This window comes from Malus domestica, chromosome 05 (assembly GCF_042453785.1).
Source record: "Malus domestica chromosome 05, GDT2T_hap1".
In the NCBI taxonomy this organism is placed as follows: domain Eukaryota; kingdom Viridiplantae; phylum Streptophyta; class Magnoliopsida; order Rosales; family Rosaceae; genus Malus; species Malus domestica.
In genome coordinates, this window is record NC_091665.1 from 43,856,099 (window position 1) to 43,883,561 (window position 27,463).

At 37.1% G+C, this 27,463-nt stretch overlaps 3 protein-coding genes across 3 annotated transcripts; 2 read left to right on the plus strand and 1 right to left on the minus strand.

The window, feature by feature from the left end:
- On the plus strand, positions 1-1,696 carry LOC103434738 (uncharacterized). Its single transcript, XM_008373094.4, has one exon. It carries the CDS (start codon positions 266-268, stop codon positions 1,406-1,408), a length of 1,143 nt encoding a protein of 380 aa, XP_008371316.1. The 5' UTR covers positions 1-265; the 3' UTR covers positions 1,409-1,696.
- An 11,510-nt stretch (positions 1,697-13,206) lies between these two features.
- Positions 13,207-15,178, minus strand: LOC103434736 (uncharacterized). The gene has a single exon (XM_008373091.4). It carries the CDS (start codon positions 14,894-14,896, stop codon positions 13,940-13,942), a length of 957 nt encoding a protein of 318 aa, XP_008371313.2. The 5' UTR covers positions 14,897-15,178; the 3' UTR covers positions 13,207-13,939.
- A 6,307-nt stretch (positions 15,179-21,485) lies between these two features.
- LOC103434735 (protein STRUBBELIG-RECEPTOR FAMILY 3) lies at positions 21,486-27,114 on the plus strand. Its single transcript, XM_029103215.2, has 17 exons — positions 21,486-21,755; positions 21,864-21,969; positions 22,393-22,522; positions 22,605-22,676; positions 22,811-22,876; positions 22,984-23,055; positions 23,159-23,230; positions 23,314-23,385; positions 23,549-23,614; positions 23,765-23,830; positions 24,352-24,716; positions 24,801-25,204; positions 25,409-25,680; positions 25,803-25,932; positions 26,097-26,233; positions 26,357-26,513; positions 26,761-27,114. The coding sequence occupies exons 2-17, from the start codon at positions 21,870-21,872 to the stop codon at positions 26,821-26,823; spliced, it is 2,244 nt and encodes a 747-aa protein (XP_028959048.1). The 5' UTR covers positions 21,486-21,755; positions 21,864-21,869; the 3' UTR covers positions 26,824-27,114.
- The last annotated feature ends 349 nt before the right edge of the window (positions 27,115-27,463 follow it).

Sequence of the window (27,463 nt, forward strand, 5' to 3'; positions counted from 1 at the left end):
TTTGAAATCTCCGGAAAACTTGATTATTTTACGAAGTCGACAATGCAAGAGACAATAACCCGCCAAAACAATATGATGTTAACACCTATTCGACTCAATACAAGAAACCCTAGTTATTCACACCAAACCTAGTTTCTAGTCGATGTCCTCAAACCACACATTTGTGGTATTCTCCGCAATCTCAATCTATATTTTCCCTTCACCTCTTATATTACATTTCCCATTTGCCAAAACTCAAAACTAACACAAACTTACAAACCCTAATATGATCTCCTCCCAAGCAACTCCAATGGGTTCTCTCCCATCTCCCCCAAGACCTTCAACTCCACCACCCTCTTCACCAAACCCTAATTCTCTATCCAATTTTAGGGTTTGTGCCACGTTTTGCTACAGAGAGCCCGCTCCAAACCTAAACATTTCTAATTGGATAGAATGCTATGATCCGTCGACCAACAAGTGGACGCACGCCAGCTCCATCCCAGGCCTCACAGAGAATCACGTTCTCAAGGGTTTTGCCATGGTGTCTTTACGTGACTCGGTATACATAATTGGCGGTAGGGTTTGTAACAAGGAGAGAGCTCACACGTCGGACGAGTCCAGCGAGCTTGTCGACATGGACATTGAAGTCTCCTCGTCGGTCTTGCGCTACAATGTCGGGTCAAACCAGTGGTCCACGTGCGCGCCACTTGGCATCCGCCGGTGCGACTTCGCGTGCACGGTCTCCGATAACAAGATCTACGTGGCGGGTGGAAAGACCACGCTAGCGCCCGCGAGGGGCATCCCGTTCGCCGAGGTGTACGATGCGGACCTCGACGGGTGGACTCCGCTGCCGGACATGAGCACGTTGAGGTACAAGTGCGTTGGGGTGACGTGGATGGGCAAGATCCACGTGGTTGGGGGTTTCGCAGAGAGGGTTGACTCGGACGTGCCGGCCATCATGGTGCGCAGCTCCGCCGAGGTGTACGACCCGCGAGTAGGGAAGTGGGACCTCATCGTGGGGATGTGGCAGCTGGACGTACCACCTAATCAAATCCTGGCCGTCGATGGACGGCTTTTCAGCTCGGGCGATTGCTACAAGCAATGGAAAGGCCACATAGAATCCTACGACGGCAAACTCAACATATGGAATGAAGTTGAAGGGTCCCACCAGCAATGCCCCACTGCATTGGGCACTCACGATCAAAACTGGGCACTGAGCCAAAGGCGTTACCTAACAATGGCACCCATTGGAGTGGATTTATACTTCTTGGCAGGGTATGGGATGGAGAGGGAATTATCAAGAACAATGTCGATCGTTCATAAATTCGATACTGCTGCAACCAACGATGCATGGACGAGCATGGAGCCGATGGAGGAAGACGGAGAGAAAGAGCTCTGTGGACATTGCTGTGTTGTTCAACTCTCATGAAGCTTGCCCTTTGCTTGCAGAAAAAGAAAGAAGAAAAAGAACATATTTGGTACCTGCTTAATTAATTGGTTAATTTATTAGTAAGTAATGATATTATTATGATCAAATTATATTATTAATATTATTGTATAAGGTTTTGCTGACTGATCTATAAGTTTTCTCCGTAGCTGTGGACTTTATAGAGCACTCCTGATGATTTTGCATACCTTGTGACAAAATAAGAAGAAGAAAAATCTTTGTAAAATCTGTTTCCTATACTAGTTATTACTGGTTTACGAATTATACAAATGTTTCCTATAATTCTGGTCGTATAATTTGGTCAAATCTTGCAATGCGTTACCAATAAAAAATAAATACGTTAATTAACACTTAAATAATAATTTAATTATTAACACTCATGTTATATAGCTTACAAAATATAGCATCCCATAGGAATTTGGTTTGTTATCCACACGCTTTGAAATGCTCGCTCGATATGTCTTCTACTAGGAACTAGGAAGGCCCATTTTGTTTGCCGCCAAAGAAATATTATAAGGCTGTTGTGACAAAACAAATAAAGAAACCAACCTACCTATAAGTTCTAGGGTATGGGGAATTCTTGTTTCTGATCGGATGGTGCATGTCTAAGAGAAAGGTTAAGAAAACTCTTTTAAAGCGAGATTTTTTATACTCTTCGCTACATTATTTTTTTGGAATAACATTTTATAATATTGGTAAAAAAATTATGCCTAAAGGAAAATGAAGAGTCCTTACTTATAAGAAAATCTTTTTAGCATTTATCGCTTGTCCAAAATAAAAATAAAAAGAAATGAATGTGACCTGAATCATTACATATATAGGTTGATCACTTTTACGTAAATGTAAATCATTAGTCTCCATAGCTATTCTCTTCATCTACAAGGAGGTAACTTTATTTCTTCCACTTTTTTCATAAAATATAATTATCATCCTCAACCCTCAATATCCAAATACCAGTTTCGAAGACAATCCGACATTCTAAACTATAGCCTATAAAGAATGATACTTTACTGTTATATAATATGATAAATACATTTGACGTATAAACTGATCTAACTCACATATGACTCGAGAACCGCGTTATCATTATAGTCTACATCAAGGTTTTAAAGGACGCTAGGCACTAATTGGGCGGTCGACATGGGTCGAGGGCCTAGGCGGCTAGGTGGGAGCCTATGCGGACTAGGCATATTTAAGTAAATTTGTTATATATCATATAAATAAGTACTTATTTATACTTTAAAAAATACATAATTGTATTGGAATACATATATTACAAAATAAAATGATATATAAATTATAAAGTATTAAAACATATTGTAACATGGGGACAAGCATATAATAAGTGTTTATTCAAGTATTCAACAAGTTTCTTACATTTTATTGAAAAAATAAAATACAAAATGAAAATTATCTATTTTTTTGTATAAGTGAGAGTCGCAACGTAGGTAGGTGCTTAGGCGGGTTAGGTAGATGCCTAAACAAGTCTAGACGTCATTTCTTGATTTTTAAATACCTAGATATTAATCAGGACGGTGATTAACCGCTTAGCACCTAGGCGGGAATTCTTAGAAGAGTGGTCTTCATCAAAGGAAATTATGTTGCTCCCCTAATTGGGCCATATCAAATGTCCCACATGCATCAAACCCATTGATAAAAAATAATTTTCCTAGGCAATGATTGGCATGAAGCCCATATGAAAGAACCCAATTTAGTTGTATCTATCTGGTGGGCCATACACAGTTCTCAAAAGGGACCCACCTATCCATCCATTTTAGTTTTTTGTGTGTGCGCGAGCGCTTTTCCCCTACAGGTGAAAAATGGACTGGGTCAGACAAACTCATTATTTTTCACGGGTTAGGGCTGTAGGCCTTTTCAGCCCAAAATTCCGAGCTTTCAAGTGGTCAAGGGAGTGCCCTGCTTTAGGCACCCTCAAAAGAAGAGAAAGGTAGAAAACAAAAACACAGCCGGTGAAAGCGAAAGCAAAAGATTAATCATTCACGTGAAGCCATGAAACCCAAATCTTTGCACGAGCCACCCACAAACAGAGACACCCTGAGCCGCACTCACTCTCCTTTGGTCATTTGTTGCCTCCGTATGGTCCCCAACCTTGATGGCCAGACTCTTACAGCAGTAAAATATACTTACACCGAATATATTAACGTGATGGTATTTTAAATTAATAACCCGTTATGATGCTCAAAAGAGTAAAAACACACCGAAGTATGACACAATGTAATTGATTTAGAACACCGTTACAATTGGCGTGCCTCGTGTAAGTAGATCATTCTCATAACCAACTTGATATACATCACAAGTCGCTATTAACTTGAGAAACTGTCCCATTGCAGCAGCTCATATGCATCCAAATTCGGCCTGTGAACACTAATGCAGGAGGACACCTGGCCTTGTGGTCCCTGCCTTCAGACCCTGAGGTCCGCGCCCTCTAAAACGATGGACCACGCACATGACCCTCCTATGCACTCCGAGTATCTTTCCTAGTCCCCGTCAAAGATTCAGAGAGCTTTTACAAATTTCTACACTTTGACACGCCACCGCACGGGTAAGCTGGTACGCACACAAACCCCTTTGGCTTGCACGCGTGAGAGAATGTACCGCGCTTTCTTACCTCAGTGACTCCGTCAGTCCCTCTACTGGATAGGCTTTAATCTGTAGCAACATCTGAATCTCTGAAGCTGATGAGTTTTTGACCCGTGCGACTTTGACTATCTCAGATACATCAACGGCCCAGATTTTAAACCGCCGGCTGTTGAATCTGAGTCGTTGACGTGGGGGAACAATCCTCGAGGATTTTTAGATGTTCCACATGTTCGTTGGGACCTGAAAACCCCGACATGGGAAGCTGATATGTCGGTCCCTTGTCAATGTTGTCATGGGGAAACGAGAGAAAAAACTGAAGAGAGAAAGGAAGAGGGGAGAGAAGTAGTCCAGCTCATGCCACGTGTCGAGGAGTGGGATGGATGCTTAATATGCCACGTGGATAAAGAGTTGCTGTGGGGACCATTTGGGGTCGTAGGGTTTTGGGGGGAGGCATGCATAGTAGGAACGTAGTTCGACATAGTGATGTGAAGGAGGTTAAGGAAGGTTTGAGATGGGGTTTGAAGCTCAACCTGAGATCTCTTGCCTCACTGTTTAGGGATCCCTCCCTTCCCCGAGTGTGGATTAAGTTGCCAATAAGAGCAACGACCATTTCCATAGCGTTTTCGATTTCAGTTTCTAATCGTTGATGAGATGTGAGTTTGAAGTAGAGATGGACAATGGTTATGACGGAACTGTAATGATTTCCTTATAACCGTTTAAGCTTTTATCTGCATAACCGTTTATCTATTGGATATTTATATAAACGGGTATACTCATACCCATAACCGTTTATAAAAGGTTAACCATACTCATAACCGCATACCCATTTAACCATAATTGTGTACCCGTTTACCCATTTTAAACCCGTTTACTATTCTTTTTTTCACCCGTCTGCCTATTTTTTTAACAACTTGAAAATTAAAAAGAACTTTGTCATAATTTTCTTTTTTTAACAATTAAATACCGTTATAAATATATTTAACATGAATTTTTGTATTAACGGCAATATTATTTATAAATATATGCGATATCTCCCAATTATTTGACGGTCAATCTATTACAAGAATCATGCATGGTTGTAGGTTAATTAATATTCTTGTATACATACATACATATATACAGTAAGTACGCATCAGTCTGCTAATAAGCTAATTTGATAAATATTTGGATTTTTATTTGGAAACATATGTTCATCGATCCAAACCATTTAATTGATTTCTAATTTTTGGATCAAATACTGATTGAAAACTTGAGGCCAATTAAATACACACACACACACACACATATATATATATATATGTACGCATCAGCTGACAATAACATGTTTCTAAAAACTCAAAGTAAGCATTATCTTGAATTGGCCAAAGCTCCAAAAGACTCATAAATAAAATTGTCGAACACTCTAATGCTTTAGTACATTCAATCACATATATTAAATATTGGTCCATTCAATCAACTATATTTTTCACTCAAATGAGGCATATATATATATATTATATGGCCCATTATAACCAAGTATGTCTTGGGATACTAAACTTAGTTAGAAACTAATTTTTTTTTTTTTTAGTTTTACATATATTAAAATAAATGGTTAACTAGGTACCCGTTTATAACATCGGGTAATACCCATAACCATCCATTTAAATTTCACGGGTAAACGGTTATACCTATAACCGTTTATTTATTTAAACGGTTACCCATAACCGTAACAGTCAAATTTAAATAGGTGGATAATTATGATTATTCATAACTAATGAGTATTTGCCCATCCCTAGTTCAAAGTATATAATCAACGAAGAGCTGTAAGAAAGCTCTAAGCTCATTGATGACCAACCATAATCTATCTGATCGGCGACTATTAAATAAACTGTAAACTTTTTTTTTTTTTTTTTTGAAAGACAATAAACTGTAAACTTAGGCAAGGAGTCAAGGACCAAACCATCATGTTGGTTCCATACAACTTCAACTAGCACTCTGGATTTTACCACATCATCAAATGCCATATATGCCCCCTGTTTGAGCCACTTATTTCAGAAACTACCCCTTTGAGCATCACCACATTCTCTGCACCTTTATTAGGAAGAGTGGCATTGTTGATAAATTCCACAAAACCAGTGGTATTTAGAGGGAAAACAATAAAACGAGAGAGAAAAAGTGTGTTGGAGCTGGCATGGCCCAGGCCATTGATCAGTGTTTTTCTTGAATATAAACACACAGAAATGATATTCCTTCGGGTCTAAAACTGTCTCTGCATCTTGTGGCTAAGGAACTCAGATGTTTCCATTAATGCATGTTGTATGTCTTCAATCTTTCCAGAAGAAAAGAGGTCTCTAAAATATACAACAAAAGGAGATAAATTGTGGCCATGATTGTGAAACTGGCCCCTATAAATTTTGCTTCGATAGACAAAAAATGAAATGCAGCAAATTTCCGAGACATCCCATATTCCGATTATGAAACAGACGCTATGGTTTGATCATGTGTTGATATTATCGCCACTAACAAAACATATTGAAACTAACAAGAAACAAACACGTTTCAAACTATGTCATCGTCCGACTATAAAACAGAAGTTAAAACTGTTTCTATGCTATCAATAATATGTTATCACATTTGAAAATACAAGAACATACATATTATTAGTACATTGTGACAATATTAATACAGTATCCACTATAAGTCGGGACGTCATGCACAAGAAACTTCTATCTAATACAAAATGCATCATAAAATGATGAGGAAAGAGGTTGCGCAGTGAAAACTCCCTCAACCTTTCTGGTAAAAGAAAGTAATTTGTGAAATGTACAAAACTTTAAAACCATGGTACAAAAGTTAATCTAAAAGCCCCATCCATTTATCCCCATTATTGGTTAGAGAAAACTGAAAAGTCTCATTCAGTGGCTACCTATTGACAATTTGTCCTTTTTATTTTTCAATTTTATTTGTAATCCTTAATTTATTTATTTATAAATCAAGTGCAAGGAAGGAAGCAACCATCCAAAATTTCATAGCATTCTAATTATTTCTCTTCTGTTTTTTCACTTCTCTGTAAAGATATCCCCTTCATCTTTCTTTCTTTCTTTCTGTTTACCAGTTTAATTACTGCCCCAAAGCTTTGATAATGGTGTAAAACTCTTTACTGCTGGCACAAACTTCCCTCTCTCTCTCTCTCTCTCTCTCCCCTCTGTTTCTCTCTCTAACTTAAAATGCTGTGAAATCTGAGAGCTAAATTATATGCAGAGGGAGAGAGGTGAAAGATGAGAATGCTTGTCGTGAAAGAAGATAGCTTTCAATGGCCGCCAATAGGAGCTCCACTAAACATGCAGAGAGAAGACCATCCATGCAGTCCTCCTCCTCCTCCTCCTTCCCCTGCCTTCAACAGCTCTGTCAATGCGGTGTCTTTTGGGTTCGTAGCCACTGCCATTCTCATCTCCATGTTCTTAGTCATGGCCATCTTCGAGAGGTTCCTCAGGCCCACCTCGCCGGACTTGTCGCCGTCTGGCCGCCGTGGCCCCGGAGATCTTGAGGCACAGATGGGTATCAATGGAAAACTCAGCCACCCTTCACCAAAAGTATGCAACCCACCAACCAAATTCTTTTTCTGTTTAATTTATTGCATTGCAAAAAGATTTCTGGGTTTTGTTTTGAATTGCATTTTGGTGTGATTTGTGGGAAAAAGTTGTGATTTTTACTTGTTTTTTTAACAGAAGAAGCAAACTTGGAAATGGTGTTGGATTTTTAGGGAAAGTGCTTTTGTTTGCTTTCTCTAATTGTTTTTTGTGACAGTTTTGGATAGTTATTTTGGTTGTTGTGTTTAGGTGATGATTATCTCTCTGACATAATTAAGATATTTCATAATTCTGCATTTGGCACTAATGGGATTAGTTACTAATAGAATTTGTGACAGTTTTGAGGGGTTTTAGCTCTTTAGAAATCCATAATTTCTCTGTTTTTTTTTTCCTGCAAAATTTCGTTGAACTTCTCAAAACGTACTATAAGTTACGGAGATTGGTTTTTTAAACACCGATCAACTGTCTTAATTTGCGAACTTTTATCTTCCCCTTTACTCATCAAATTACTTTTTATTAACAGTGAAATGAATTTACATGCTATGCATTTCTTGTACTTGTCATACCTTAAACCATCATGGTGTTCTTTCTCTTGTTACCAAATTAATCACGGTTTTCACACATCGATTGGATAATAACTTACCGGCAACGGGAATACCGCCACAGTGGCATTCCCTGTTGTGTAGGTAAGTTTCTCTCCCATCAATCGGTGTTTCTGATAGTGCATTTGATTTGATATTTTTCTTCCATATTGTCGATGATATTTTAAAACATGTCAAGAGCAAAGCTTTGCTGTAATTAATACAGTGGTCTGTGGTTAAGGGTCCATCGCAGTAGATGCGTGTTGAGTGGTTGGTTGGTGTTTGGTTCCAAGCAAGGCGACTTGGGGCTGTCCTATACGTACTAGTTCTTTTAGTCCCACCACCGTTAATGGCGGTCGCCTTCAGGACCGTCACCGCCAATCTTTCATGATGTAGCACGGATTGAGCCCTGAGGCGGAGTCAGGCTAGTAATTTTCGTGGCCTCATTTTTTCCATGTGACACTGTTTTTCTAGCCTTTCGATTGAAAAAAACAGAAGAGAATTAAGAGACTGGAGGCAGAGTGCAGAATGAGAAAAACGGGAGTGTATGTATTGTGTATAGCTTTAATTGTGCATCCAAGTAGCATCACTAATCGAAGAAACCGGCAAGTGTCCTTTGAAGTAGCATAAGGCACAGTTGTCTGATCCAGTTTCAGTGTTCAAACATAGGATTCCCTAAAAATAAGGTTCTCTTAACTTCGCCAGCTGAATTGCAAGGATATAGATTTCAACGAAACCGAAATAGGTAGGATTTCAAGAACATAGGTCGATTGTGTTCTGAACTTGTCTTCAGTTTGTTGGCATTGTTGCTTAGTTCTTGTACCGGGAAGTTTGCTGACCGGCAAGGGTAACGTTTTAGTCAGTCTGATTCACAGAAACTTATAGTCCTCCGATTCATAATTTTTAAAGCAAAAGTCAAATGCATATGCTAGTTGTTAGGGTGGCAATACAGCATTATCTTATAAGTTGGAAAAACACATCATCGAACACGGTCATATGATTAGGTTTCAAAAATGTTGTTTAAGGTTCGAGTGTTTTTGTATGTTTATTTATGTAAAGTATTTGCTGCGAGAGTAATATAGCACTATCCCAGGTTATCCGTATCTTGGTTCACAGTATACCCATGATGTTATGCATAATTAAGTTAAATAATTAGATTGGTCCCCTTAAGCATGTGCAGAACATAACAACATTAATTAGCAGTAGAAAACCAACCCTCATTTGTCAATCTTTAGTTGTTGCGTTGGATCAGCACGCGTAAAACGTTCTTGCTCGCTAGGTTTTATATGATAGAGTGACAACATTTTTCCACTTGAGACTCTTAGACAAGCTCAGGAGTTTGGCCTCTGATGTAGGAACTGATTTGTTTTGCCATAAAAGGTTTGATAAGATTAATCGAGTATGCGATCTTCCTGAAAGCTTTGGATCAGGGGTTATAAAATGAGTCGTTCTATCCAAAAAATTGGGCCAAAGTTATTGACTAACTCGTCTAATGACCAGTTTGTGTATGATACATTGTCGAATTATGACTCTCTGCAAGCTTCTCATCAGTTTGTCATTGTGTTGATTTTATGCAGATGACTGTGTATGCCAGTGGAGTTTCAGTGTTGATGCCTGGGGACGATATCCCCACCTTCATTGCACACCCAGCCCCCGTGCCGCGCCTCACAGAACAAGTTTTTTTACCTCAACATCAACACATTTCATTGCCAAACCCCCCACCTCAACCTCCGCCTCGAGCATAAGTGCAAAGTCAAGTTGACGAGTACAAAACCAAACACGAAACGCCCAGCTTTTTTCGTATCGAATTCTGTTGACGCAGAAGAATTTGAAGACCACAACTCCAAATTGCCCAATTTTTCTTCAGGCAAGAGCACCAGATTCTGTATATGCCATTTTCCAAATGTGAGTTTGAATCCTTGGAGATGGATTTTAATGCCCATCAGATTGATTTAAAGTCATAAGTTTCTCTGTAAAGTGTAAGCAGTTTATGATTGGTATTGACTATTGAGTAATATCAGATTTATTCATCCAGTTGTTATATGCCGAGGGTAACTAAATTTTCTTTACAGTTCACCTGAGTCGTACTCCGGCACTTAGAGCCGTTAGATCCAGCCACCCTTCTCAGATTCACTTAAAACGTACAACTATCGTCAATGAGATTTGAACTCTAGATTTGGAGAGTTGTCAAGAACGTTTCATAAGCTTATAAGTTGCGAGGAATTCCCATCATTGCTAATTGGTTTTGATATGGAATCTTAACTTTACTTATGATATCAAAGTAGGTTAGCGCACCTGCAAAGGCAAATGTCGCATATGCTTTATGTCACCGGATAACTTAACTTGTAGATTAAGTTTCACCACACATTAACAGCGTATGAGGATGTGTAGAGTTGTCTCACATTGAAAAGTTAATGATTATTGCATATGGTTATAAGAAATTAGGCTATTTTCCGTATTGTCAATTGGTTTGGGATAAGGTCTCAACGTTTCTTTATAGACTTCCCGTAGCAAAGTGAAAACTGAGTGCGGCTAGAGTTTGAATGATTGGAAAAGAAAGCAATTTTTCCTGGATGGGATACAAATTGGGCCTAAAAATATGTTATAGTCCATTAGTGATACTTTTGAACACATTCATACCCAATTTTGACCCAAAAACTTTCAAAATTCTGGATTTTTCTTCACTTGAAGGCCCAGCTAAGATCACCATGAATCTGTGCCACCAAGTACTATAATCCAACCCGAGTAATTCAAACGTCTGACTATCCAATTTCACAGATATGATGGCTAAAAAATTGAGTTGCATGAAAAAGGACACCGGAAAAAAGTTATGAGAAAGTCCAAAAATAGTGTTTGGCTGCCAGAAAGAAGAGTAGTAACTAGTAAGTCCCGTTAAAACAAACAAGTATCCGATTATAAATGAATACGTGGCCATATATTTAAAGAGTTCAAAACTTGAACCAACGTCACTACAACACGCTATCAATTTTCAATTGATTTTTCAGGAGAACTTGCTACTCTTCTTTTAACAACCAAGCATTATTCAACTAGGAATACAACTACTTTCTATGATCAAATTGTCTCCGCAAAGGCTACAAAAAGTAAATGAGTTTTCCTTCCCACATATAGTCCAAGTAAGTTCCAATTTCCAAATTGCTCACTTCTAATCAATCCTCTAAAATATTTTTCATTTTATAATTTAAGAACTGTTACGGGTACTGCAAATCAAACACAATGCATTTCTCGCTATTGGAAAAAAAAAAAAAAAAAAAAAAAAAAAAAAGGCTTGGCTGCTTAAAAACAAGCAGGAATTTCTTTTCGTACCCAATAACAACTTGATAAGTGTTAAAAAAATGAAAAATTAAAACTTGAACTAATAACTTAGACATTTGTCGAATTGTTATTGCGTGAGAGCAGGAGCTCCTGCTTGTTTTTAAGCAGCCAAACTTTGTTCAAAAAATATAAAATGAAAGACCAAATGACAATTTTGAAAGTTGTGAATGATGATAAGCTGCAAATTATTGTTTTAATTAATTACTAGGTTTGGTGTCCCCAAAAGAAGTGGCCAAAGAATGAGAATGAGATGCAAATTTTCATGCTCTGTCTGGTTGGTTGTGTACAAACAAGCCTAACAAGGTCAAGTAGCAAGGAAACCACAAATTACAAGGCTCCTTTAAATTATTGAAACCACATTCTCTAATTGACCATTTATTTTCATTATTCTAAAACTCTAACACAATTGCACTGCAATCTGACGAGAAATTTTTCAATGTGCCGAAAACACGATCTCATACATTAAGTGTCATAATATAATTGTTATAATATAATTGGTTAGATACTTTAAGAAAAAAATTCAACCACTTGTATTATAGTACTTGATATACCGGGTTATGTTTCAAATATACTACAAATTTCTCAAACTTGATAACACTTTTAAGAGAGGTTCGTCATTTTTTATGTTGCCAATTAATTTTCACATGTTTTTTACCATTATTTTAACTTGAAAATAAAAGTTTGACTCATATTCGAGATTAGCTCATTTAAATATTATGTTGTTTAGTTTTTTAAATGGAATAAGTTGTTTCTACTTATTAAAAGTTACAATCTGACACATATACAAAAGTAACTCGTTAAAATAATAAAAAGAAGAGTTCATACACATGTATAAACTAGTGATTTGTTATAAAAATAAAATAAAAATAAGAATAACTTCGAACGTCTAAGGGATCTAAGTACTTTTCTTTTTAAAATTGTGAAGAAATAAGTTTTTGCAAGCATACAAAATTTGATTGTTTGCAAGCATACTCACTAGACACAGAGCCAAGTACTTTTTTGTACACATACGAACTGTTCGTTTAACCTTTTCAGGTGACATTATACATTATATTATTAACTTCAAATAAAACGATTTGTGATTCAAGAGGAAGTAGGATTCTCTGTTTTTTTCAAATCTCCTCACTTTTTCTCCGCTCCTCACACACGTTCTTTTTATAACATAAAATATTGACGTGATATAATTATTTATTCTATTAAAAGAATATGACTTGTCAACTTTTTATCTCATTTTCTTCTAATTTTACCCTCACTTTGGAATACATAATGTTAACATGATGAGGGTAAAATAGTAATTTTGTATGTTTTAAACTTTTTTCCTTTTTTTTTTTATTTTACCCTCATTTTTTATACACAATATTTACATAAAAAGGGTAAAATAATATTTTTATATTGAAATATTTACATAAGATAAAAAATATGCATTTATTATTAAGAAAAATTATTTCACCATCATTTTTTCATACATATAAATGAAATCATGATGTTTTTTGGATAGTTTGAATAAACTGAAACGGTTGTACTTAAATAAGACGTAGGAGGAGATAGATGGTCGTTCACACACACATAATATGTTATCATATACTAGTAACTATTGAAATAAGAATAAAGACAAAAATATAAGAATTTAGAGCGAAGAAAATCTTACTTCTGAAGGTGAGTAGTAGAAAATTGGCAGTATTGTTGGTGCAAGAAATCAATCAATAGTCCCAAGGACCATACGTATTGAATTATTGGTGCAGAATTGAGACTTTACATAAACTAGTACAAGGAAAAATATAATGGACTGACCATATGCAGATGTAGCAGCTGAAACCCTAAAAATAGCCATTGATTACGCGTCCAAGTATCCATACAAATCTGTGACACCGTCTGTTAGGTAATCAAATCTCCATTTGCCCTCCTCAGCCAGGAACTTCCTTTGTTGCAGTTCAGCAAAATCGTACCGTCCAATTCCCATATTACCCTTAAACATTGCAAGTATTTACATATACTGAAGATCCATGAAAGTAGAAAAGTACACTAGGGGTTCTAGCTTCTATGTTCTAAACCAAAATAGGAGATGGAGGTCCATATCTAGGTGAGTAACTTGACGGAAATGAATCATCAAATCTATCTCGTCAATCAATCTGAACTCTTAAAATTTGATTCAATAACTAAAAATGAGAAATTCCTTTAAAAATTATAATAAATCCGGACTCTTAACATTTGATTCAACAATTAAAAACAAAAAACCCTTTAAAAATTATAATAACTTTAATTGCTAAATCAAATTTCAAAAGTTTAGATTGATTGATGGGATGCACGGTGGATTTGGTAGAAGAGATCCGAAAAATATTTATTTTCTAACTTGACAACATCAATGCAGCTATTGTAGGTTCCGTCTTTGTAATTGACTTGAAATATCGTAACGCTTCATTTGTAGCACTTCATAGGAAAATAAAGCACTCCAAGGAAACAAGTGGGTTGTCGAGGGACTCATTTGCGGGCCAGTTACCCTCGTTGATGGGCTCCTCAGCCACTCTCCGGATCGGACAAGAACTCGAGCTCTCAATTGGGCCAATTGTGGTTCGACCAGGATACTTTCCGGATTTCCTGGCGGAGGGGCTCCGACCCACATTGGCTCTATTAACCCCACCGCCATCTGTAACCCTCGTGGCCGGTGACCTTGACCTACGACCCGAACTCTCACCTGGTTCGCGACGGTTTGACTCGGGTCTCGACCCACGCCTGGACATTGGCTGCTTACTCGGGCTTGGTTCTCTGCTCTGAACCAACCTCACTGAACCAGCCCCATTTGGCCCATATCTCCGACCAGGAGAGGATGCGGTTATCCGAGACGGAGACTTACCCACGACCTGGTCTCTCCTTTGACCCATTGAAGAGTCCCGGTTTTGTCCAAATTTCACCGGCGACCTGTTGACGAACCTCTGATGAACCTCTTCGTCGTCGTCTCTGGTGACGGTGGTGCCCGACATGCTCTCGCTCAGGCTGCAAATCTCCGACAACTCCGAGGCCTCTCCGCCGCCGTCATTGTTGTTGCAAATGGGTACTTTCTGCTCAATCTTTTCCGGGTCGATTTTAGTTTTCAAAGAAACGAAAACTGGTAACTCTTCTTCCTCGGAAGCTGCTTTTTTTCCTTGATCTCGATCTTGTACTGGCTCGTGTTTGAATAGCGGCGGCGGCGAAGACTGCTGTGGATGTTTGGGTTTCGGTGTCTCCGAAAGCACTTCTTTCACTGTCTCTTCGTCTATTGGCGGCGGCGCTCTGCTCTCCCGGGCTGCGTCAGATCTTGACTCTTCAGTTCCCGCCAACGAATGGCGGTGCTTCTGAGGACCGAAAGCGGAGGACTTTCCGGCGTCTGTGGTACTCAAACAGCAACCCATTTAAAAAAATACAAACTTTCAATCGAGATTGCAATCAGATGCTAAATTGGAGAAGGCATTGTGGGGTTTCTGTTGCTGGAATTTGCGGTCACATGGCATGCAACAATGGTGGGTGGAGGTCTTAGTTTGGTAGCTATACAAAGCAGGAGAGACAGAAAGAGGGGGTAGAGAGAGAGAGAGAGAGAGAGAGAGAGAGAGTAAAGAGAGCTCAAGGCCGGGGGGGTTTGTTGAGGAAAATACTGGAAGGATGGGAACTTTGGAGGGTCAAAGAAATGTATTTATTATGCAATGCAGGACATTTTTGTAGGGTCTTTCTCTCCCTGTTTCTGTAAAATTGAAACAGCAGTAGACACAGATGAGGAGAGGAGGACAAAACTGTCAAAAAAAAAAGAAGAAATTTTACATGGCAAAAGAAAACAAGTGGACAGAAAGGAAATCTAGAAGAAATTTTTAGTTATGATAGAAACACAAATGATATATTATGTGATTTTTTATGTAAGTGGTGAGAAATTTTATTTTTTAAGTTATTAACTTTTTAACACATATACTCTACTATTTATATAATGACACATAATTTACCATTCCGTGTCACCATCAAACAGAAAAATCTCTCAAAATCCAGCGTAGTACTACCACTGCTGTGCTCTGCAGTCTGCACTTGTGAATAAAAAAATATTTTTTTGACCCAAAAAAAAAATTATATATATATCTTGTGATCCCTGAGGTTTTTTAGTCTAATTCATTTTTTTTAATACTGTTATAATTTAATATGGTACTCGTGATTTTGATAGAAATTTAGCTTTTATAATAATGGTAGTGCCATATACATACTTTTTAATTCATTTTTTATATTTCTTTTAATATATGATTGTCAAATTAAATGAATTGAAAAATAATAGAATGATATAAATGAATAAGAAATGTGCCGAAAGCACTGATGAGGATCATTGCCGAACTCTCTTTGTCAGGATCCTAAGGATCCTCAAATTTTATTCGTTCATCGTACAACCAGAAAACATTTGGTACTTTATGTGTTTAATTTTGAATAAATATCCTTACAAAGAGAATCCAGATGGAATCCAATTCCCGATAGCACAATCCTTATAAGAATCATAAGTCATTCTTATAAGCTCTTAACAACAATGAAGATGATATTATCACGAGAGTAATGTTAGGAAGATTAAATTTTTAAATCAAATTTGCACATCAAATAATATGTTATCAATAAAAAATAAAATATATTAATAAAATATGAATAAATTACATCATGAGATATAAGATTTTCACGTGTATCGCGTTAGTTGCTTGCTTAGTACGATGAGATTTTTGGCCCTAGATCGTAGCTATTGAATTGAATCCTAGTCATATGATTTAACAACTAAATGCTTCATTGACCAAGAATAATAAACAAAAAAAAAAATCAATGTCCAAGTGTAGGCAAGTTCTTAACGTAATCATTTTAATATGGAAAGTGTTTTTAAGTAGGGATGCTGGCGCCGCATGTTATGATTGCTGTCATGAAAATTGTTGTTATATGTAAATTCACAAGCGTCCAGTGCATGTGAATGTGAAAAGAACGACAAATGTGTAACGTCCAATCAGTATGGGACTGTAGATCCATTGGCCAGACAGACTGCCACATGCAATTATAGTTTTAAAGATTTTTCAGTGCTGAAAACATACATAGACGTTATATATCATTATATAATTAGATTGATAATTAGAAAAGAAACTTTTCTCTACTTTTATAATAGCTTATGATATACCGTCTTGTATTTTAGACACATTGAAAAATTTCCGACTTTCCTCAACTTTTGTAATAACACATGACGTATCGTTTTGTATTTTGGACACATCAAAAATTTTCCGGGTTATCAAAGGTGGTGGGTAATGGGTAGGCGCAGTTGTAAATGATTATACGGCTTTGAAGATTCAATTAGGACCCACAGAGATCATGAGACAGAAGTGTAGAAGGATTAACGTGTATATAGTTCATGGTCCACATTAATACATCATTGCCATGTTTATTATACAATGCTTTAAGTGGTCTCTGAACTTATATATTCTTGCTCTTTAAACCGGCAATTAGTCAGGTTATATAGTTAAGGCCTTCTGCCACGAGATTTCTTGGATTAATTATTATTGAGATAGTTTTTTAACTGTTTGTGGGTTGTTGAACTCAGCACGTAGACATCGTGTTCATATGGTTAATGTTTCACGGAAAACAAATTAGCAATAAGAAGGAAAATTTGAGATTGCTTTAACTATACTGAGCAATGCTTTTAGTTATTTGATGAGGGATGTACGCTCACTTACACTTCGTATAATCTTTTTGCTATATCAATGATTAAGATATCGGGAATGAATAAAACGGTAAAAATGAAACGCAAGTATAAATTCACAAATTTTATTCGTTGTTAATGCTATCAACGTAATCAAGATGACAACATGGAATGCATGATGACTCATAAACCAGATGACATGTGACATAGTAATATATGGGCACTGTGATTGCCATGACCAGTGAGATTAAGCTCTGGAGGAAGACATGAAAGAGAGAATAGAAAGATCTGATCTCGTCCTCTCTACCATTTGGCAAAAGAGTTATGTGAGATCTGCAGTAAACAGTGGGGATGGATAAAAATTTGGCGTATTAAAAAGTAAAAAAAACAAAACTGTAACAAATGGATTGACAGACGGAAGTCACAGACAGAAACGTGTGATAAAAGAAGAAGCAAAGGATTCTGAGGAAACGTGGCTTCATGTCGATCAACAATTCACCTGCCTGCAGAAATAATGAAGACCTAAACCCTAAACACGGAACCAGAAGTTGCAGCTTGCATGCGTACCAGAAAAAACATGGTCCCTCCCACACCCAAACAAAACAATTGCACATTATATATTGGCAAAAATTATAACGAAAATTAATGAAAAAAATTTGAAAACTTTAAATTTTAATCAAAATGACAAAAAAATATTGTAAGTAAATAGTATCGGGAGTGACTTTTTAGAGTAATTTTTTTTTTTTGTTAAAAATGAACACTGCCAAGAGTGTTTAGTTAAAACTTCCAAAATTATGTGCAAAAAATTTGTGTTTTTGTTTATTGGTTTCTGGCTTATTTTGCCATGCATGCGAAGGAAATATTTCGAGTGAGAGAGAGCAATATGTGCTGCAACCCTTTGCAAGCTTTTTTGTTTGGGCTTGTCAGGGCAAATAGTAATCAACTGTTGGGGTGATAACATTGGGCTGGTTCGGCCTAGGGAGTTTGGATCAACAAGAACTAGTGAAGAACATCACCAACCCACATCTAGTCGGAATGATTAATGAGTTTTACAATTTTAGGGTTTGTTTAATCAGGGCAAATTTTAGGGTTTGTCAGCCGAATCACGTAGTTATGCAACCATACACAAACATAAACAAGGCCCCAATATCGCCTTTTCTTCAGTCCCTAGCTACCGTGGTTTCATTATTTAAAGGTTGTTTAGGATAAATTTTAGAGTTCATTTGTCGAATCACGTGATTGTGTAGTCACACGTGCATATAAAATGTCCATATTATCTTTCTCTTGTCCTAACCGTGGTCCGGGGCATCCATTTCTCTCTCCCGGGTGGGTGGCTTGGAGAGAGAAAAGGGGGGTGGGTGGCTTGGAGAGAGAAAAGAGGGGTGTTCTAAATTTTGGAAGTGATTTTAGCCTGCCTATAAACAATCTTAAATAATCTTAAAGAGCCCTAAGTTTGTCTTGTTAGCTACCATATCGTATTTTTTCTTGTATTGTTAGCCTTCAATCTTTTGTGTGAACCTTCTTTAAAGAAATATAAAATATAATAAAACAATGCTCTAGGTTAAGACTTACAACCCAGTCTTTGTTTGTCTATCTCTTTTCTTTTCTTGTTGAAAAAGTTTAGGGGGAGAGAAAGCTACCCAATCCCAGGGCCAAGGCACCCTACAAGCATTTTAAAAAACTTCTAGAGAGAGTCTTAATTCATTTTTTGGTTTTTACAGATCGTCCCGCTAAGAGGGATTTCCGGCAACAGGACTCAAACGTAAATATTGGTCTAGTAAAGAGAACGATCCTTACCAACTCAACAAATCCTCATTTGCTTTTGTTTATATATTTCAATAAGCTAAAATACAAGTTGCTTCAAGACAAGTAAGTGTCTATTTATTTGCTCGTCTCAAGGATAATAATTGAACTCTTGAGGGAAAGAAATCTGACTTATCAAAGTGCTAGCTACTTAATTGAGTGCCATACAAGCTAATTACAATTGGTATTAGATGTTTGCATGGATACATTTGAAGATGTGGAAGAATTCAATGATTGGCTCATTTGTGTGCAAAGCGTGATCTTGAAGCTTAATTATGTGGACCAAAGTTTGCAAAGTTACAGTAAGAAGTGTGCCATGCATATTTATTTTATATTTAGATAAAGGCACCAACTATTCAAAGATTACAGTGATTGATTGTTGCCTGCTGTTTCTTAAATCATGGATTGAAATTTGATAAAGCATTAGTCAATAATATATAGAAGCATAAAGGAGTTTCCCTGCCCACACGTCTCTTTTTCTTAAAATTACATTAAGCAAACATTGGTTATGCCAGCAGCGCGTCTACTTCTTTGATTCTAATTCTAATTTTTTTTTTTTTGTACATTTAATATATCAAGAATAAAAGCAAGATACAAAAGCAATGCACGAGGAATTGGATAAGAGGGTGAAACAATTGCAATTGCCTCGTTTGATATCACATTCAACACATTCTTAAGCCCTTGAATTAATTGGGCATATATTATTGGGATGAGATCATCTCTGAATCACACTCTGGAGCTAACGGACTTAGAAATTCAGATTAGTCAATTTAAATACTTAAGGCTCCCATGAACTTCATCTCACCAGTCTATCTCGTACACAAAATCACGCCCTCATTTCTCTCTCTTTTAAAAAGGTTCGATTGCTGGATTCGTCGGCTTTAGAGTATGAAAACCAGACATTACCTCAATCCACATGGACAACATCCATCATCCATTGATAAGTAGCAAGTCACATGTCCTCACTTGTCAAGTTTCATTGACAAGAAATAAAACAAAGTGTTCAGAATAAGTCTGATCACTAATGATGGCACTTATCACGCATTGGTGTGTAGAGAGAGGAAATTACGGGTCTCGTCCGTCGTGATCGATATCTCATGTGAAAGTTGACGTGAATCACATGAGTCCTTGCATGGAGTGTATCCAAATGGTTGAGATTTGGTGCAATATTATAACAAATCAATTATAAAACAATACGTTCTCTCACCAAGTTAACATCACAGATTAAGATTACATTCATAAATTCATAGTTATGCATGGTTGAGACAAAGTTTACCAAAATTCGTATTGCAACTACAAATGTGTTTAAATTATAAACTAAAAATGTTGGTGAGGAAAATATTGTACTTGTACTTGATTATATTCATATTTTTTAGAAATTAACCACTACACAAAGGATTGTGTTTTTATTACCAAAATTGTTGAGACGAAGTTACTAGTTAAATAACTATTATCGGTTGACTCAATGGTTGAGAACAAATTTTAGGTCCGTATTTCACATGACACATCATAAGTTCAATTCCTGATAATGGTAAAACACACTATAGTGACTAGTGGAGGCTAAAATATTTTTATAAGTATTTTCAATCTTTAAAAAGATAAATTGTAATAGCGAAACCACTGACTAATCTATTTTTAAGAAAAGATAACAGTTATTAGTCAAAATTGGGAATTACTAGGGTCCAAATATTGTCAAAAGCCCTATCTAAATAGGATAAGCATGTCGGTTTTTTTTCCTTCATCTTTCTTATCTTATTTCTTTATTCAACCCAAAGCGTACATGTAATAGGTCTTATGCGATATAAATATATATACTTTCAATGGCACGAAAAATCGTATGAGATTGTAAATTACGGAGGTCGACAAGAGTGAGAGAGATTAAATACTAGAGTTTACGAAAAAGGCTAGAGGGGCAAAACTCACAATTAGAATTATATCTTTTTACTAGTAAAATTTCTCAAACATCGTCAGACCTCGTTAATTCTTGGTATTTCTTGTATCCGGTAATTTTGGTTGTTATGTTCATCATAGTCTATAAAAAATAAATATATCTTGATCAGGGCAAAATTTAGGTTTTCAAAAAGAATTAGGCTCAATTTACCTTTGTAGTTTCTTTGTTTCTATAAAATATAAACCTACAAACTTGTGTAAGATGATAGAAAATGATTCATTTTTCTCATTACCTTCAAATGATGGTAGTGTTTACCATTACTATTGAATGTGTTTAAATTTTAAAATTTGTATCCATCTACTGCGTAGATCTTAAAATTTAAACTCATGTAATTGTGATAGTAGTGAGAATCATCATCACTTAACGGTAATGAAAAATAATATTTCCGGTAAAAAAATCGAAGATACAAGTTAATGACATTGATTTTGCACAAATTTAACTGGAGATCAAGTTTTGAGCAAAAAATACCAAAATACCAAAAAGGAACGGTCCGATTTCGTTTTTAAATTTTTTAAAAATTCGAAACGCATCTCTCTCTTTCAAAAAGATACATGAATGTGAAGTGAAGCATGCAGAGCACTCCCTCCCTTATCGCTTTTCTCGAAAAGGCAGAGCGAACTTTTCAGCGCACAAGTTCTTTATTCTTCTTCCTCAGTTGCTCCTGCTACTTTCTTTTTTTCTCTCAAACCCCCATCAAAGCTTCGTTTTTTATTTTCTCAGTACAGTTTTTAGCTACATTTGAACTGAACCCAGTTCAGTTCTTCAATTTTTCAGCCCATGGAGTTTCTGAACATTTGAACTTTTTAGCTGGGTTTTGAAATTTGTATGTTTTTTTATGAGTTGGGTTTTTGTATTCAAGGTGTTTTCTGTTTGTTTCATGAGAAAATAAAGGAAATAAAAAGATTAAAAAGTTGGGTTTTTCTTGGAGCAGCCTAACATGGTTCGTGTGCGGTGGGAGGTCCGCATGCAGTTGTTGATTGGGTTGATGCTGATTCTCACTGTGCCAGCTTCGGTTGCACTGACTGACCCACAAGATGGTAAGTATGAGATTCTCAATTTCTGAGCTGATTTTACATGCTTTGGTAGTCATCTGTTTGTTTCTCGGGAAGATTTGAGTTTGAGCTAAGTAAACTGAAAGCAAAATGCTTGTGAATATGCTTTGATAGTAGTCCTCTGTTTCTTGGGAAAACTTGAGCTCAACTGAAAGCAAAGTGCTTGGGAGTAGATTCTGTAAACAAATTTCAAGTCCCTTTTTTCCTCATAATTTGCTATTTCTGTGTTTCTAATTCTTCAAGTCTTGGGATTTTAATATAACATTTTCTTTAATGCGCACGCAAATTGTATCTTGCAAAAACTCAACATTCGCATCCTTAAAAACTGTGAACTTTCCTCGTAAAATTTTAATCGATTTTGCGAACCTCATGCCCTGAATGATTTTTTTGTGCGTTTTTGTGTTTCAGTTATCGCCATGAATAGTTTATTTGTAGCATTAGGCTGCCCGCCTCTTCCAGGGTGGCTTCTTGTTGGAGGAGACCCGTGTGGGGATAACTGGCAAGGTGTTGCCTGCGTCTTCTCAAGCATAACATCATTGTAGGTTGATTTCCCACTTTCGTAAATACCGCAAACTAATCTTATGAGCCATATTTCCTTAACTATTTGTTTGGATTAACAGAAAGCTTAATGGAGCCAACTTGGGAGGACAGCTTGGTGATAGCTTGGCACTCTTCGGGTCCATCATAGAAATGTGAGTCGCATTTTCAATTTTCAGCAACCTAAGGGTGGATGAACTGTCTGGCGTTAGCTGCTTGCATTTGCTTGTTTAAATTTATGTACATCTCTGTGTAATCTCTTGAAACTTTGTTCTATTTTATGGACCAGAGATTTTGGCAGTAACCATATTGGAGGGAGTATTCCAAAATCTTTTCCCCCGACTGTCAGGAACGTGTATGTCTGCACCCCAACTCGTTTTTGTTTCCATTGTTTAGCTGTTTATATATCCTTTTGTGCACGTTTCCTTACCAAAGTTCTATCTTTTACTTCCCCTGCTTTAGTTCACTATCCAATAATCAGTTCATTGGAAGCATCCCGGGCAGTTTGTCATCTTCAGCTCAGTTGTTGGAATTGTACGATTCGTTCAACCATATTGCTTCTCTTGGTGTTGTATTGTTCTTTAGTATGTTGTGTTGTTCTCATTGCGATACGATTATATTTCTATGTTCCTGTCAGGTCGTTAGATAATAACCATCTCAGTGGAGAAATACCAGATGCCTTTCAACCGCTTACCGTTTTGAATAGATTGTACGAGTTTTTCATTGATTCAATTAGCTTTTCCTTTGTTTTATGATTCTTGGTTTCAGTTATAACGATATATCATGGTGCAGGGATCTGTCTGGCAATAATTTAAGTGGTCAACTGTGCCCCTCACTGATGAATTTGTCATCTCTTTCCACATTGTGAGTTATGGTAGTGCTTGATTGATACACATTTTTGGTCCATTCAAGACAACTTAAGCTTTTTCGATAGTGGTGTCCGACAACTTAAGCTTTTTAGATTTCTGGTTATCTATTGACTATCTTTGCATAATCTCTGCTAACTGTAAGTATTTCTTGAATGCAGGCACTTACAGAACAACAGCCTGGTTGGAACCCTTGATGTGTTACAAGATCTTCCCCTGCAGGATCTGTAAGTTCTTAAATACCTCATGACGTAAATTACTTCAACTGGTGGCTTTTTAATTTTTATTTGCATGCTTAGCTTAAGCGGATTCCGTTTTAGCTCACAAATTGGCAGCTCTCTTCAGCAACTCAAAATTGTTGTTATTTTCTGATGTAGGAACATTGAAAACAATTTATTCTCTGGGCCAATACCTCCAAAGTTGCTTGGCATTCCGAATTTCAGGTAAACCTGAGGATGCTTCTCTTCTTGCTACTTTGCTGGTACACACACTCGCACGGATATTCATGCAGGACTTATTGGAAGGCATAAACCTTTTTGCAACATGAATTGTGCTAAAATTGTAACTTGCACTAATATGCTTCCTTCGTTTCTTCTGGTTAAGATTTCTTTATGAGATTATGTCATTATATATTGTTAACAAACCTATGAGATTATTTTAGTGAGGTTCATCTATTTTATGCATTGAATTACATTGTAAAGTGTAAATGTTATGATTTAAAAAATCCGGGCTGTCCTTTTGGCCTCTTAAATAAATTACTCATTTTATCATGGTAAAATGGTATTACTGTCATATTTTGGCATGATTATATTGTCATCACTTTCTGTCTCAGTGTGTTCGTGTTGAATGTTCATGTTGTTTGCTTTTTTCTTCATTCCAATGGCAAATTCCCCCATAAATTTACTGAATGCAGTATAGTTTACATCTCTTTCTCCATTTACTAATGGTGACATCTGCTGTGCAGAAAAGATGGAAATCCTTTCAATACTACTATTATCCCATCAGCTCTACCGCCAGCACCTTCATTCGTAGCCGGGGCACCTACTTCTTATGAACATCCTTGGCAACAGGCTAATGGACCTTCTTCGCCAGCAATGCTAAGTACTGCAAGAACTAGGAATTTTTTTACCGCTAAGACAGTGACTTGGATTGCTGTTGGGGGGATTCTAGTAGTTATTGTACTAGTTTTTTGCCTTCTAGTGAGATGTTTCAAAGGGAGGAGACAGAGCAAGGAAGAAAAGAAGCATGGGATTAGTACATATAAGATCCCTAGAGTGAATAAGAAATACAGTGAATCGCCACTTCAGGAAGGTGTTCAAATGGAGAAAGGTAACTTAATCGATCAATTCTACTAAAACATAGGTTCCTTTTTACATTCTAACAGAAAGGTAATGTATTTAACTTCTTTTACAGTCCCAAAAGAGGCAGTTATGAAACCACTGGATAACTATGGAGTGGACAGCAACAGAGTGGTTGTAATTCCAAAGCCACAAAAAGAAACAAAGACAGAGACAAAAAGTTTTGCAGAAAGTTCGATGTATAAGAAGGATCATTCAATTGACATGACAGACGATGATGAATTTTTGCCCCGACCACCCCCTCCCCCATTTTTCCTTGCCAACAACGGTACCTCAAATTCAGTTGGGCCTGCTAGAGTAACTACAAGCAGGCATCCATTGAAGTCTCCAGACCTAAGCTCTGTACAAGTGTTTACCGTTGGATCACTTCAGCAGTATACCAATAGCTTCTCTGAAGAAAATTTTATTGGAGCAGGCATGCTTGGCAGTGTTTATAGGGCTGCGCTTCCTGACCAAAAGGTATGATTCCTTTGATTATTCGTTAACTTATCTTCTGGGACTACCATCTGGCCGTTTGGCTTGTTTTTCCCTTACATTCGACCGTTGGTTTGTTCTTTGGCGTTTGCGGTGATGATGATGGTTTCTTGCTAGCTTTGTTTGGCTTCCTCATTTCGTATGTCTCTGCCCTGGCATCCAATCTTCCACTTTTGGATTCTTTTGTAGATTTTGGCGGTCAAGAAACTGGACAGTACAGCATGTACGCAGCTGAGTGATGAGGAATTTCTTGATTTAGTATCTAATATCTCTAAGGCAAAACATGCTAATATTGTGAAACTAGTGGGTTACTCTGCTGAGCATGGCCAACGACTACTTGTGTATGAGTATTGTACAAATGGGACTCTCCATGATGCACTGCATACTGATGATGAAATTCATCACAAGCTCACATGGAGTGTGCGCATCCGCGTTGCACTTGGAGCTGCAAGAGCTCTCGAGTAAGCAAATCAATGACTCAAAACCAAAAACCTCTGTTCCTTATTATTTTTGACATGCGCAATTGTGCAAAGAGCTGGCCTTCCACCTAGGTCATTAATCTTCTCTTTTACTTTTTGTAAAGGTGTTTGCATGAGGCCTGTCAACCACCTGTTGTGCACCATAATTTCAAGTCTGCCAATCTTCTCCTTGATGAAGAGCTTGAAGTACATGTCTCGGACTGCGGTTTAGCTCCTCTGATATTGTCTCCCTCAGTAAGTCTCATAACCTTTAGATTTGAAACCTTGAAGTTATACTAGCAAGTAATAAACTGACTTGTTGGGTGGAGCCAACTCACTGTCGGAGATAAGAGTCTTCAATTTAAGATGTATATAGAGTTGGCTTAATCTGTTGCTGATTTGTGTTCATTGACTCTCAGATGTCCGGGCACCTCCTCACTGCGTATGGTTCTGCTGCCCCGGAATTTGACTCAGGAAGTTATACTCACCAAAGTGATGTCTACAGCTTTGGGGTTGTAATGTTAGAGCTCCTTACAGGGAGGAAGGCCTATGACAGGTTGGCAATTACATCAAGAACTAATATGCTTGTTTCTCGCATCTTTCGCTGTTAAACATGTTTGCCACAGCTGAACTTAGCTATCATTCACAATTTTTTCTCCTCTTGTTATTAAATTTCTAGGTCACGGCCTCGTGGGGAACAATATTTGGTTAGATGGGCAGTTCCAAAGCTTCATGACATTGATGCATTATCAAGGATGGTTGATCCCTCTCTAAATGGAGCATATACAATGAAGTCTTTATCCCGTTTTGCCGATATCATTTCCTCTTGCGTACAGGTGAGTTTTCTTCGTTAACTTTTTGTGTTCTTGCTAGATGATGCTTCAGGAATATAAAACTTAAGAAAACGTACCACTGAAATGTAGAAACAGAAGTTTTGTGTGTGTTAAGAGTTTCGTATCCAGTTCACATTGAAAGCAACGTATTGTTTTCCATAAAGCAACACTTCAATGTTGAATATTTTCAAGGACTGCGTGGTGTTTCGTTAAGCGATAATGTCAACCTTATATCCAATCTTTTCTGCAGAGGGAGCCAGAATTCCGGCCTCGAATATCTGAAATTGTCCAGGAACTCCTGCAAATGGTTTAACCAGAGCCTCCAACCTCCAGCAATCAATCAAATGAGGATAAAATCTTAACCGGAAAACGTTTCAACTCAGGGGGTGAGCTTGCCCGAGTTGCAAGTTCTTTGGAGTTGTGTGACGGTGAAGCAGCAGCAACATAATTTAGACCCCTTTTGACATAATTTAATGCACTCAAATGTGTTCTTTTATCAATGGGAAGGTGCATCTAATGCAATTTATTAATTTTTTTAAACAATTTTGTGTGTGAATATTGTTCAATTAGTAATTAATGTAATTATTATCTGTGGTTAATTTTACTTACCAGGAGGTGCTTGTGTTCTATTTTGTTAGTTCTTCCCTTAAACGGGAGAACATAAAGAGAGGGTGTTTGTCAACATTTATCTGCTGTTAAAGAACATGTAATGTGTCGATATCATTGAAGCAATACAAAAAGAGTACAAAAGGTGAAAAAAGAGGTGCGAAAATGAGGAAAAAAGCTCGTAACTCAAAAACGTTTCAAAAAAGTTAGTGAGCTTGCAGGAGTTGCAAATTGGTACTGAGAGGGACTTCTGCAATGGAGTATTTCATGGGGGATTCCTTTGTTCGGCCGAAGAAGCAATGTCACTCGATCATTATCAAACTGGTTTCAACATTTTTCTGTTCGTG

Bases quoted from the DNA above. Each gene is read 5' to 3' on its own strand.
- LOC103434735 (XM_029103215.2), top strand. From the start codon at position 21,870: ATGGTTCGTGTGCGGTGGGAGGTCCGCATGCAGTTGTTGATTGGGTTG. The intron at 22,677-22,810 runs GTGAGTCGCATT...TTTATGGACCAG, and splicing joins TTCGGGTCCATCATAGAAAT to AGATTTTGGCAGTAACCATA. The intron at 23,831-24,351 runs GTAAACCTGAGG...TCTGCTGTGCAG, and splicing joins CTTGGCATTCCGAATTTCAG to AAAAGATGGAAATCCTTTCA.
- LOC103434738 (XM_008373094.4), top strand. From the start codon at position 266: ATGATCTCCTCCCAAGCAACTCCAATGGGTTCTCTCCCATCTCCCCCA.
- LOC103434736 (XM_008373091.4), bottom strand. From the start codon at position 14,896: ATGGGTTGCTGTTTGAGTACCACAGACGCCGGAAAGTCCTCCGCTTTC.